We start from the raw sequence: 15,111 nt of genomic DNA on the forward strand, positions 1-15,111 counted from the left end.
TTTCTGAAGAAAAATATATCATATGTCTCATATGTCTAACGCCCCTGTTATAGTTGTTGTTACTATTATTATTATAATTATTATCTGGAGGAAAAAAAGTACTAGATCGTAAAATTTTTTAAGAAGTACTAGGTCTAGTACGAAGGAATTAGTGGTTGTCACACTGATCCTACCTACTCTCCACCCTGAATGTTCCCAATTCCGTTATTTATGGGCCGATGTGACGAAATTCGCTCGATGATCATGTTTTCCGCCGTCACGAACCGATATCCCCCACCGTCGTTTAATAATAGAAGGTATTTAATATCGGGCCAGGACGGCCAGATATCGGAGATTGTTGAGGGAGGAAACGAGATTGTTCGGCTGATGGGAATGTAACGATGGTTTACGGATACTTTTTAGGTTGCTTGAGCTAACGGGCACGTAAATGATGAACGTACATCAATTTCGTTAGAGACGATTAGCATGGATTTACAGAACGTACTTGAAATGGAAAGTTTGTATAAAATTTAATGCGATGTTATTTTTCTCGAAATTCCTAAAACTTTGTTTCCTAAATAATATAACTTCCTAAAGTTATTCTATGAATACCTGAAATTGCATACATTCTGGATTTACATTAAAAAAAAAAAAAAACAGAGAACTATGTTAAAATTTACCACAATCTTCCGAATAAGACCATGAAAATATAAACTTTCACGAACATCCAGAACTCCAGTCACGATTACAATAACCTTGTTCGATGATTATTTCAAAGAATTCTCTTCACTCGGTTCTCGATACTTTTGAAATTTCTGTGTCCAGTAGGAAAGGTTTCCACGGTTTATTTTACAGTTTTTACGTCAGCTCTGGGCTTCAATTTCCGTGGAATCTAGTGGGAATCGTTTCTTTTGAATAGTGAATCGGTACCAGTACACAGCGAACAACAATGTAGGGAGAGGTTAATAATTCATGGTGGTAGTTTGTGGGGCACGTGATGTGTTCTACGCCACGGGTACCCGAATTGTTAACATCGTGAACTTATTCGGTTTGACCTCTTGAGCAGCAAAGACGGGAAGGGGTGTCTTACCTCGTATGTACATTTTCCCCTTGCTCGTCTTTATTGGCAGGGACAAGCTAAGCCAGCTTCAACCTTACCTCGTTTCGTAATGGACACCGGTCACAATAGACAACATGAGAAGACACGCTATTAAGACGTTTACCGTCTCGTGAACCGCTGAATCGCTATTTAGTACCTTGTGGGCGACGTTAGCGTCACGTTCTTACGTAAACCGTGTTTCAAAGGTTGGACAGATTATTTAATAAAATTTTTCGTTTACAAGCCGTTTTACTATGATTTAAATTTCTGGTTTCGTGAAACCAGAAAAATTAAATTTAGGTACTGTGACAGAATATACATGTGTTCTAATTAATCGAAACCTTCACGTTATCTTAATGGGCTCAAAGAGAGATGATAAAGTCTGTTCTGACAGAAGCAAACGTAGCATAGAAGAAATTATTTTTGTAACGTTTGTCCTGAAAAACAAACTAGAATCTTGACGAATACTTTACAAAATAACATGCAACAGAAAATGATAAATTTTAATGTTTAACATACAAGAGTTTTTCATTTTTATGTAGTGTTTGAGAATTATTGAAGTGGACATCGATGTACGTGTTTTTTTTTTCTTTTTTAAGTAAATGTCCAGCGAAGCATTAATATTGGGCGACATAAATATGAAATATTATTTTCCGCGGGGCGTATTGATTCCATAATGTCCGAAGTATTATTCCGTTTCGATATCCTCCACAACGAATTTCGTCATGACATATGAAATGCAATGGAAATACGACAGGATTTCATAATGTATGAAGCCGTACCGTGCACGGCATATTGAAATACAGAAATGAATTTTGACGTATTGGTTTCTACCAGACATGATACTATAGTATTCGTCGTTGCATTAATATTATAACTATCATTACTGAAAACAGTTTGTACAGTTTCCTTCGAAGATACCAGGAAACTAAAATACAAATTTAATATCACTAAATCCGCGAACGTTCACGCAAATTCACATTTCACCGAAATCCGAATTAAGCATAAATGTCTAATAACCTCATTATTATCACCGCATTATACTCCAGTAAAGTTTAGGTTATTCGAAATTCAATAATTCTACATAAACAAAATATATATTCTACCCAAAAATATGATATAGATATATTATGTCAAATAAGACACAAAAATTCCTAAAAACATTCTGGAAACAAAAATCACGACCAAAAGCATTTAAAATTCCATTAACAATCATCTCAAAACATAAACACAGCGATCGAATACTAAAAATATTAAAATCTCACAGTTATCGTTAATTTTCCGCAGAAGATCCACTTCCTTTTCGATTGCACGACAATTGGTGCATTGAAATCAACGTCTATCGTTTCGAATCTGTGGAAATCCTCGATTCTCTATCGTGTAAACACTGCGAAGATAAGACACAAAAATTCCTAGAAACAAAAATCAGGACCAAAAGCATTCAAAATTCCATTAACAATCATCTCAAAACATAAACACAGCGATCGAATACTAGAAATATTAAAATCTCACAATTATCGTTAATTTTCCGCAGAAGATCCACCTCCTTTTCCATTGCACGACAATTGGTGCATTGAAATCAACGTCTATCGTTTCGAATCTGTGTAAATCCTCGATCCTCTATCGTATAAACACTGCGAAGAAGGATGGCTCGCGTGGGAGGTGTAAGCTCAACCCCGTAGGGCGAGTAAATCTGCGCGAATGTGGGCGGGTTTGCATGAGGTGTCTGATACCACGCGCGAACAAGGGAACTTTCAAATTTCTTCCGGCGATAATGGCCGGTTTCCGGCCGGGGGGGATTATGACATCGCGGGCCGAGCGCCACGCCACGGAAAATCGCCTCGGCTACATACTAGGCATCACGTGAAGATGTTATCGGTGGACAGACGAGCGTGTTGCGATAAGGAAATTTCCCAGCTCCCGACGAATTTCATTATTTCATTGTTCGCGCGCACGGTTAATAAGAATCGATGAATATAATCGGCACGCGTGTCACGGTTTCATCGATCGGTAGCAGGTTCGCCGTCCTACAATCGTCGAATCGATTCGTTTCACCGTGTAACACATTATTCATTGGCAACGAAAAATCCCATTTTCATGGTAAATGCATTGGCATTATTTATTATTTCTTAGGAAATGGTATTCCTTTTAGATTTAAATATTACTGGCTTTGTAACGGGGGATATTTACGTGATCTTGAATCAGTTAGACATGTCGCTGGATGCACAGGTAGTTTTGGCTAAACTTCACTGGTCGTTGGTGCATTAATATTTTCAATATCTACGCAAGATCACGAGAAACTTTTTCAATAAACACAATACATCCATGGGCGTAGCTAGGTTATCAGTCAGGAGGGGGCAAAAATATTAACACATCGACTGCCACAGTGAAAAATGCTGTACGTAGTCAGACACACTTTATTTTATTTTTAATGTCATAAATTGTTGAAAATGTATGCGTTTTGTTAATAGAGGCTGTTGGTCGTGTTTCAAATTATACTGTAATATTAAATAGTACGCAAAAATTTTGTAACTCTGGGGAAGGAGGGGGTGGGGGCAAGGAGGGACACTGGCTGTGTCCATGAATGCATCAGGTTTGATGGCAGAAAAACGATTAATTAGATTGAAATCTATTAGGACATACATGTAACGTCATAGCTAGTAGGTTATGTTACTGACTGACAGCAGTGATGCCAAGCTGAGAAATCGACAAAGGAATCGGTTATTATTTTTCTATTGTCAACTAAACATATCGTAATATCGATCATTTCGACTTATTCTATAAAAGTGGTCGACTTATCACATCGTATTTCGTTCATAAAACTGATACTCTCATTCCTATAAACATTATACGATGTATATAAATACACTATAAGAGTTTACATGTTCTGTTATGGTCTATCAATGATTCAGCTGGCATGAACGAAAGGTGATGAAAAAAGGAAGACATTAAAAAGTAGGAAATAGAGAAAGACAAACGGGGTACCATTTTTTTTGTTGATATTTCTTAAACTTGCACAGCAAGCCTGTTCGTATTTCAAGTTCAAAGACGTCCAACCCCAGCGTATGTTTAATTAATCCGTTACTTCGGCCGAGAATTGAACATTCTCGGGGCGAAGTCGCCATTTGAATGTCACAGAGGGGTGTGTGAATATCGGATTCGTGCGACGTCGGGTGCCTCGCTCTCCCGTGATTCCCCGAGAGCACCGACTAATTTATGAGATTCTAGATCGATGGCTTCTCGAAAATTCAGGTCGCGCCCTATCCCTTCGTCTTCCGTCGAGACGCTTTGATAATTAACCATTCGTCCCCGGCAAGCGACACCTGTTAATTGTATTTTCATAATCTCGGAAGTTGCTCCCTTTAACGGGAGACTTGAACGAGCCGAACCGCGCGCGCGGGAAGGATTTCACACGAGCTTGACACTCGAAGAACCGCAAATTGTTTAACGAAGTATTTGTTGAAAGGATCTTACATATTATAAGGCATCGTACGTAATTTTCATTCTCTATCTTTTAAAAAATAGTAGATCAGGGTATTTTCAGGGGAGCTATACAGAAATATCTGGCAATATTTCTTTGCTACTTTTTGGTTCTTCATGGCGAACGCATTCATAAAAGGTTAACGTGTGTTTTCCTATTTTACCGTGTATCTCAAAAACTATAATAGATATGAAAAAATTATCTGAATAAAAGTTTAATAGCTACTAACTAGTTCATGCTCTACAAATCAGTGCAACGAAATTGTAAAAAAATAGTTTTTTAGATAAATCAACAAATAAACAAACAAATTGTTAACAATTTCATTTCACAGTTTCATACAGCACAAAAATCCATTAAAGTTCCATTGCACGAGTTATTTTATATCTCCCATAGTTTTCACGATATACAGTAAACTAGGAAAACCAAAATTACCAGTTAAGGGTAGTTCTCACCTAAACGGCCCAAAAGGTATCAAAAAAGAAACATTTCCCGATACTTCTATCAAAGCCCCCTTCAAACCCCGCAAAGTTTCCAAAACAAAATCGGAATTATCGTGTTACCCAAGTTCCCATGTGTCGGTAGTTCGGAAAGAGGGTGGGCAGTGTTCAAGTTTCAAAAAGGGTTGACGTTGATTCGATCGCCACAGAAAGCCAGACTCGAAATACCATTACGTGTGACCGTCCCGTTTCTGGTCCGTCCCGTAGGTCTGACAGAACGGATCCCAGAGGCATGGCCAGCAGCACGGAGGATTACGGCTCGGAATTGCAGGAGCTGCAGTGGGGCGGCGGCACTGGGTCTCACTTCCTGCGCAGCGGTTCCCACTTCCTGAGGAGCGGCGGCGGCGGAGCTGGTTGCTACGAGGCGGAGGATTTAGAGCCGACAACCAGGCACCATGGCGGCGGTCAGCACAGGGGATATTACAGCCCTCCGGGCACAAGTTACACGATCGTTGAGAGACCACCGAGCGCCCCTCATCACCATTCGTCGCACACCACACCGTACAGGCACAGAGGGCACACCACCGGGGGCACCGGCGCCATTTCCCCGGAACAGGTGCTTAGGTACGCCTTTAACCCTTCCTTCCACGGTACCCTGGACACGATTTCCCGCGCGTAACGATATTTTTCCGAATTGAACGAGGGCGGGGAGAACGAAGAGTTTGAATTTCAACCCCTTCGCATCGGAGGACGAGATATCTCGCCGCGTGATTTCGCTCATGATATGCTTTATATATACATATCTTGCAACGTAATGTTTTTCATGCTATGTACGAAATATCTCGCGACACTAAATCGTTCACGCGACGCTCTGTACAATTGTTTACAACTTTACCCCGGTGTTATTTTTTACCCTAAGGTGAGACAATAAGTAACGATTCGGCTCGGTTAATTTTCACGGTCATAATATTTTTAACAATTAATATCAAACGATTACATCGCTATAGAAGTGATCTTGAATCTCCAACTTATTAGTATAAACTAACATTACATTTCTAGCTGAAATATAGACTTTCTTATTTCATGAAAATCAGAAACTATTACATTCTACCCCGGTCTTCCTTTGGTGTTACCCTTTATACAGCAAACACGACTCGACCCTCTATACGGAGTAAAATAATTGAAAAAAAAAATTCTTTTTTCATATCCAAAAAGCAGACTTTTCGGCAGCGGCGTGTCGGAACGGCGCCAGGGCGACCGGAGGACACCGGCCTCGTCGCCCGCGAGCGTCGCCGCGGTTCGTACTTCCTCGTCCTCGTCGTCGCAGCAGCAACACCAACACCAACAGTCGCAGCAGTCGCAGTCCACTCAGCCGAATCCGCCGACCTCGCCGAGCACGCAGCCGCTCAGCCTGCAGGAGCTCACCGTAAGGACAGTGACCATGACGAGAGATCCGCCGGACTCTCACCATGGCTTTGGGATCTGCGTGAAGGGTGGCAAGGACGCAGGTGAGATCCGAAGTACCTTCAGGCTACCCCCGTCGCCGTACTTCGCGCCTCAAGAACGAGGTATCTCCCGACGTCTGGGAATTTCATTTCACGTTTTTGTTCGCTGTTCGCGGGTCGCGGTGATCGGTTGCGATTGTTAGAGAACGCTGGATGAATGCTCTATAGCATATTGTTGTCTCGATTTTTGGTAATTTATAGGGAGTCTTTCGGGGGATACTTCTATGATTGATAGGATGAATTTGGATTTTGCGAATGGTAGCGATTGCTGAGGTTTTTACAGAGAAATTTTCTGAGGGAGGATTTTTTTTTACTTTTTACTTGGTGGGTTTAAGTTTTTTGGTCGGAATTGGGATGAATTTGGATTTTGCGAATGGTAGAGATTGCTGAGGTTTTTACAGAGAAATTTTCTGAGGGAGAATTTTGTTTTACTTTTTACTTGTTGGGTTTAGGTTTTTTGGTTGGAACTCGGATGAATTTGGATTTTGCGAATGGTAGAGAGATTGCTGAGGTTTTTACAGAGAAATTTTCTGAGGGATGATTCTTTAACTTTTTACTTTCTTGGGTTTAGGTTTTTTGGTTGGAATTGAGAGAATAAGTATGAATAGATTCCGTAATTGTGAAGTGTACACTCACTTTTGATTCTTACTGTAAATTGTTTTGCTAGTGACTTTTTCTGGTTGAATTTCGAAGTGAATACTTTCGTGGAATGGAACTCATTTTTATAGAGGGGGAATTTTCAATATTTCGTTGTTCTATTTCTGACATTATTTATATTCTTATTTTATATTGTTTGACATAATGATTTTTCTAAATGTGTTAGTAGTGGATTAAACTTATAAACTATATCCAATTTGAACATATAATTCTAGCAGTCATGTGGGGTGAAGCGTTTGATAAATTCTAACAATCGCAACCGACGTCTTAGCGTCGCGTAGACCACTGCGATCCTTTCTATAGTGTTTCTATCAGGTTCACTTCTTTTCGCTGGCAATCGTGTCACCGATCACCCTGTGCTTTCTGTGCTTCAGCACAGCTGCCGCGTGGCCCCTGATTTCCAGTGTTCTCGTTCTCGCGAACAAACTAAAATAATCGCACTAATAAAAAAAAATTAAGTTACCATCATTAAAACTTTTCATCCCGTTACAATCATCGATTTATCGAAAGACATTTCACTTGAAACTTCAATTAATGGATAGACTTCGTCTAAAAGGAACAATTCAATTTTATTATCGATTCTTTTTGCCAGACATTGCCTTGTTAAGAAAGAAAAAAAAAAGTAATTCGAGTAGAAACGAACGAAATTACACGTTCAGAAAAATCTGAACCAGTCGCGAGTACGAGAACGGGGAAATCAGGGGAATGGCGGGAGAAAAAACATGTCTGTATCGCGAATCATTAAGCATCATTTCCATTCCAGCTGTACGGTTCGTCCCGCAGACGGATGAAAGATCGCGTTTCGGCTCGATTTTCTCCACCTCTTGTCGTGTTCCTCTTGCCGCGAACGGAATTTCACGGTTTGTTTCGCGTTTATCCCGCGGCCCCACTCGCGGTACGATGATGAAAGGGAAATAATTGAAACTCCCCCGCGCGTATTCCCTACCCGTTCTTTTTTTTTTTTGCTTCGTTTTTTTCGTCGATGTTGATTGGACTGCGTTGAATTTCTCTGGAAAACGCGGAAACTCGAATCGGACAACGAGGAGTGCATTCGAACCGGAGATAGGAATTCAATGTGTTCGTGCTAGCTACAGGCAGTACGAATCTCATTTTACAGTTAAACGGTTTAACACCGAATTTATTCTGAGGATCAATAGGTTTCACACGAGAGCGTATGAAAAGGAAATCTGGTAGGTTTTACACAACAGGCAAAAAAATGACGAACAATTGTGCAGTGTCTATTTGTAGTTACTTTTCAAGGGAAATTCTTGATACGTATGAAAGGTGAACGATAGTACATCTTTGGTTAAATTTACTATGGTATGCATTGAACGCAAAAGAAGGAAAACGATAAAATATAAAAAGTAATAGTGACAGATACAATGACGTGCATGAAACGAATGCAATGAAGCATACGGTATAGAACAGTTTTATGATATCTAATCCCAAAATAAGGTACTTTTAATAAATCACTAGGCATCAAATATTCACAGAAATACAAACTTTTCTGGACAAGTTTTCAAAAATGATACTTGTACAGAGTTACTTACCTGAAAGTAAATAGTTTTACTAGTGACAATAGAAAGCAAAGCCCTGCTACAGTACATTAACCCTTTCCGACCTGAATTATTTCTTGCAAGCAAAAGAAAAGTTCGTTTTACCACAATACATATAATAAAATTAAACTTAATAATGCGCCATCTAGTGCAGGAAGTAAATTTCTATTAAATTTTGAAGTTCAAAAATAAATGCCTAAAATTTTGATTTTCCGCAAACATCCGCAGTCTAATTAATAAATGCTGCATAACTTCATTCCAGATGGAATCCTACAGTCTGAAAGGGTTAAAGCTTTCTTTATAATCTACCCACAATTTTATCTTACAAAAAATTAATACCCGAAGTTTCCACACAGATCGTTCGATTCACTCGGGAACGCTGATCAACGCCCCTCTGAGAGAGAGACCCAGAAACACGGTTCTCCCCGTCCCGTGGACGGGATTAGGGCCCTCCGTATCGAGCCGCAAATTGCACTGAATCGCTGGCAAATTGTATTTCAGGGGTCACAATTAAATCCCCTCGAACCCAGGCACGATTCTGTCGTTGATTAGCAAAAAGCATGGGAGAGAGAGAAATGGACAGGGGTGTATAGGCGCGAACAGTTCGCTGAACCTGTTCGCTCCCCGTGTATTTACAATGGAGGGGCGAGGGGAGGGGGTAGTTTGCCAGGGTAATTAGCGATACCAGCTAATTGACCGGCGATTCGACGACGCCGCGCGTTTAATGACGCGCTTCTAATTGCCAGCAGCCGTCGCGCGTATATATATATATATATTTTTTTTTTTATTCCACCGGCCGCTGGAAACGGATTAAACAGGGGGGGAAGCGTAATTGCACTGCGTGTTCAACCTTCTGTATGGGCAAAGATCGCGACGAAAAACGACGATTCAGGTCCATCTTGCACGATCGAATTGATATTATTAGGGAAATTTTCAAAATCACAAGGGAAATGTTTCCAGTACAGTAGACTCGCGATAATTACCCGTATATGGGGTTCTGAAAGCGGCCAGGTCTAGGAAACGGGTAATTATCAAGAGTCAATAGTTGAAATGAAAAATTTCTATATTGCACTGAATATCAGCAATATAAACAAGTGGAGTTTAAATATAATAGCATTGAATATCGATTAACTCCAGGTACGTTCAAACAGTTCGAAATCGACGAGTGAAAGGAACAGCTTTAGCTTCTGGTTTTTCGTTCGAATACATATCAAGGATCTGTTTAATATCCCTATGCAAATTCACGTGAAACACAGTGCCGCGGTGGGATGACGCAAGTTTGTTTTGTCGAGTCAATATTGAAGGGGAAGTCGGTGGATAAATTGGTCGAGGGACGGTGATTCGGTGTACGTACCGATTTAATCGGAAATGTTGCCGCTTTCGTGGAAACCTATTGATCTGTTTCTTGAAAGAAACCAAAAACAAAAGAACAGAGTATATGTTACTGGTTATTGAAGTTTGAATTAATTCTTTAACTTTTCCAATTTCTGTAATGTCTGTAACAAAGATGACTCGGTCAGAATTTATGCACACCAAGGTGTAGCAATGAGTTATCCACTACAGTAAATTCTCGATAAATGCTCGCAAATGGTTTGATAAGCGAGAACAATAATGTTGTGACGAAATTTTTTTATTTCTGGTTTTTTGTTAATACGAAATTTTACGAAAATATTGGCGAGATTTTTCTAGTTAAAATGAGATCAAACATGATATACAGTAAAATTGATATTTTTCCGTGCTCTTATTGAACGCAAAAGGCGTAGAATATCCAGCACAAAGAACAAATATTAATAACCCGCATTTCTGACCTCCTGAAAAAATGAATATAGTATTCAGTAACATAAAATAGTGGATTACTCATTGGTACACCTAACAAAGTTTCATCTACCTATACAGGGTGTTTCAGATACACGTTTCAATATTTAAACCGTTCAAAAGTCAAAGTGATTAACTCCATTTAAACAATGTTTTTTTTTTTTTAATTTCAATGACAAAGCACCTGATTGATGGTAAACTATTTATATCCACAATAAATTTTAAATATACATTCTGTGGAGTTAATAACATTACCAAATGAACGGCTCATTTCAAGGGATGGTAATTACCTGTACATGAAAACCCCAAGAAAAAATAATGAATCAGAACAGGTTGGAAATACTAACAATCATTTGTTATAAAATCCAATGTCGTTACAATAAGACAAAAGATAAAAAGAAGAAACCTACCAGACAGTAACCGGTAAAAGTTCGTGACAGGCGAAAGTAGCGTCTGAAACTCCATTCAAAGAACATTACAAAACCCTCGAACAAAACGTTCGAGAGTTTGATTGGGGGTGACGGTTTCTCCAGAGAAGTTCTCCGCGGGCGAGCAACGATAAATAAAAATGTCCCCGTTCAGGATCCACTTTCCGCGGATACCAGACAGCATCCCCGTCGCCATTCTCCGGGTCCAGTTTCACGGTTTCGAGCCTCGTGGAAATTCACGCTTGATCACGGCGTTGTAGCCAGGGACTTTAACCGGTATGATTTTGATGTCGGTATTATGCCATCAAAGCTATACCGAAACCGATATATTACCGAAAACCAAAATAAAAACCGGTATTATGCCATTAAAGCTACACTGAAACCGATATATTACCGAAAACCAAAATAGAAACCGGTATTATGCCCTCAAAGCTATACCGAAACCGATATATTACGGAAAACCAAAATAAAAACCGGTATTATGCCATTAAAGTTATACCGAAACCGATATATTATCGAAAACCAAAATAAAAACCGGTATTATGCCATCAAAGCTATACCGAAACCGATATATTACCGAAAACCAAAATAAAAACCGGTATTTTGTCGGTTTCCATAAGGGTAGGGTTTATATAGAGTTATATAGGGCTAAGGTACAACCGATAATAACGATGTAATACCGGTATTTTACGTTTCGGTAGAAGTCCCTGGTTCTTGGCTCGCATGCACGAGTTAAAGGGGGGCTCAGACGTCGCGTGGCTCGGCGAGCCTGTCCCTTAATCGGTAACTAGAATCGTTCACAGGCCAAAATGACTAACACTGTTATTGACATTTTCAAACTTTCGCGCGAAAGTACTTGAACGATGCTTGACTTTTCATATTTAAAACGAAATTTTGTAGAATCAATCACTTTGGTAAATGAACGGCTCAACTAGCAACAAAAGGAAAAATTTGTTTTCGATTTTTTAATCCCGTTTCTCGTCACCACTAGACTAGGAATATTTATGCAAATAAATATAGATGATAAATATGAATAATTTACAGAAACTGGAATCGAACCGATTGTTTGTGTACTTTATCCAGTATTCTATCGAGATTCAAATGAAATGGAAATTTCGTTAAATTCGACTAAGCTTGTTAACTATAGCGAAGTTTACAACATTGTGTACGGTATGAATGCATAATATCCGATAGTCTAGTGACTGTTTACCGAGGAGGGGGCAGGATTGCCGAGCCACGCGCCGTCTGAGTCCGCCTTAACGATCTTTCTCGCCTCCACGCTTCGTCCCCGTCGAGGATCTCGGAACCGTGGACATTTATACGTGGAAAAACACGCTCGAATCGTCGTCGTATTGGTCACCGTTCCTCGTGGATCCTGCGCAGGAGACGTGTGTTCACTAAACGGAAAACGCGTCTGCGTGAAACGACGCGCTACAGGCGCTCCCGAGCGTTTCCTCGAAAATATTGCAATTATCGTCGTGATACTCATTCGAATTGTTATCGACGATTCCATTGAAAATTTGTGAAATTGGAATTATTGCTTGATAACTGACTCGATGGTAGTGGAAGCTATTGGCACAGAAGAAGTGCTTCAATTGGAAGCATTTAGAAAGATTTTATTGTCGTTACGCGAGGTTTTAAAGCAAATTGATAGGTAATCAAAATCACAAGGTTCTGTGAAATGGAAAGAAAAAAAACTCATAATCATGTATAAATCAAATTGCAATCTCATATGAACTATGATAGATTACTACGATGACTGACAAATGCTTTTTTATACCTTCGAAGCTCCATTTACAAAACTTTCACCTTACAATTGATGACAAATATGAATATTAATATGGAAAAGAGGGTAACTATTGGTGGTCGCAAAATTTCCTTGGATCCTTTTTCTTAACCCTTTCAGACATAAATTTTCTTTTAAGCGTAAAAAAATATTTGATTGCACATTTCAACTCAGTAGATGGTTTAGATCATATTTTGTTAAAAAACTTTTTTTAGTTAACAAAAAAAAAGGGTTTATTATTCAATTCCGAATTCGGTAATAAAAAATTCAAATCTATAAGAAAAATATGGATCTGCAACACACTGTACCTTTGTGAAAAATGATAAGAAACTTCATGGTACACAAATGTGACCACCAGGTCTGAAAGGGTTGAATTTCTTTTTTCGACTATAGAGTTCCAAGGAAGGTTATTGAGAATATTTGAAAAGTAATAGCAGTGTTCGACGGACATTGGAGAATCGAGGTACAAAGTGTAGCCCGTAAGGGGACACGTTTTCGTTTGTGGAACCGTTCAAACGTGTCCGGAAGTAGGACAAGCGATCGTCACGCACGGATGATCGATCGGTTATCTTCGAGGAAACGTTCGCCCAGTTTCCCCCTCCCCTCTCCACCTTTCCAAAGGGGTGCCTCGCGTCGTTTCGGACAGGCCGATACTCGAAATAAGCCAACTGGCGGTGTGTCTTTCTTGTTTTCTGTTTCGCTGTACCAGAAGCGCAGTCAGGTAACTCATCAACCGTACGAAGCGAAAAAGGCAGAGAGAATGTAAGATACGTAAAGGGAGAGAAAGAGAGAGAGAGAGATTGGGAGAGAGAGCGAGAGAAAGATAGCATACGTAAAGAAAACCGACGGAAGATTGGACAAACGATCGGAAACTGGGACCAAAATGGCCTCCCTTATATTCGAGAAGCATTTAATAACAATTTTATTTCGGAAAAATATAATCGAGAATTTTTTGAATCATCTCTAATTTCAGTTCAGTCAAAAAAAAAAAAAACAAGAAAAATATGTCTCTGTTATGTAAAATTATATATTTCTATATGTTACATTATAGTACAGATCCAAATGTTTTATCTTAATTACGGGTGACTACCGTAATTAATGACTATTAATTTAAATCGGTTGACTTGAGCAAAGAGGATCAAGGACGTTTCTGCTTTTGTTCCGGTGACTCGCGAATATTCCGCGAAAAGCCGCGGTGATTTATATCGTTAATCGATATGATTCATGTCCATCAATGGAGCTGAGCGGATTTCGTAACGGTGATCCGTGCACGCCTCGCGAGTGGTCATTCGGAGGCGACAGGTTCGTTTAATCGAGAGCCTCGTTCGAGCGTATCGCGCGAAACGATTCGAAACGATTCCGCGAATGGCCATTGGTTCCCCATTTGAACTGACAAGAAAACAAATTCAGCAGTGAAATGGAGAATTTATCGTACATTTTAACCACCCAGACGGCGGTCTCTGCGTCTATTCTGACCCAGGTTTCCAAGGGATTCACTTAACTATTTAGGTTGTAGGTTAAAAAATCTGAATAAGGTTCAAAATCGGACCAGATTAAGAAAACCCTAAACTTTGGATCATGGAGACTAACTTCAGATTAAAGCTGTTCCATATTTGATTCAGTGAGGTAATAATTGTACCTCAGAGAAATATATTCGAAAAGTACATCTAGAGAAAAATCTGTGCAGGAGTCAAAACGGACCCAGGTTAAAAAGACCCTAAACTTTGGGTCATAGAGACTAACTTCAGGTTAAAACTGTTCCATATTTGATTCAGTGAGGTAACAATTGTATCTCAGAAAAATATATTCGAAAAATACATCCAAAGAAGAATCTGAGTAAGGGTTAGAATGGACCCAGCTACTGCTCTCAGCACGTTGGTCAAAATCGTCCGTCTTCCGGGGGTTAAATCGTTATCCAGAAATAAGTATGATCGAAGGAATTATTTCGAAACGGAGTTATTTTGAATTAACAGTCTTAACGTCCAAATTACGTCTAGAAATTCTAAAACGGTTGTATCGATGTATGATATACGATCTATAAACTTGACTACAGAGGTCTCATATTCGGTGCACAGAGGATCCAAGATCCACAGGAAATAATATCGGGAAGACATTGGACCAGCTTTACGAGGGGGGCCGTTTCAGACCGGCAGTTCTCCCGTACATCGTTCGAATTTCGTGGTCGTTCCAATCTCCCCGTTGGTTTTCGAATATCCTCATACACACGTACTACACACATATACATACCACACGCACACACAGAGTAACGATCGATGTCGCATGAAAGTGTTATGCGCAGATCGGCCGGGCATGGGACTAGAGGGGGCGGCGAGGAGCGTGAGAGAAAGGAATATCACCGACGAGCACA

At 39.8% G+C, this 15,111-nt stretch overlaps 1 protein-coding gene across 1 annotated transcript in view; it reads left to right on the plus strand.

Moving 5' to 3' along the window:
* LOC107191040 (whirlin) overlaps window positions 1-15,111 on the plus strand; it is a 108,871-nt gene that overhangs the window by 28,413 nt on the left and 65,347 nt on the right. Inside the window, exons 2-4 of the mRNA XM_015579986.1 lie at window positions 5,264-5,620; window positions 6,215-6,564; window positions 13,453-13,464. Of these exons, the coding sequence (XP_015435472.1) occupies window positions 5,289-5,620; window positions 6,215-6,564; window positions 13,453-13,464 (694 nt within the window). The 5' untranslated portion in view covers window positions 5,264-5,288. The remainder of the gene's footprint in view (window positions 1-5,263; window positions 5,621-6,214; window positions 6,565-13,452; window positions 13,465-15,111) is intronic.

This window comes from Dufourea novaeangliae, unplaced genomic scaffold (genome assembly GCF_001272555.1).
Source record: "Dufourea novaeangliae isolate 0120121106 unplaced genomic scaffold, ASM127255v1 scaffold221, whole genome shotgun sequence".
NCBI classification, from domain to species: domain Eukaryota; kingdom Metazoa; phylum Arthropoda; class Insecta; order Hymenoptera; family Halictidae; genus Dufourea; species Dufourea novaeangliae.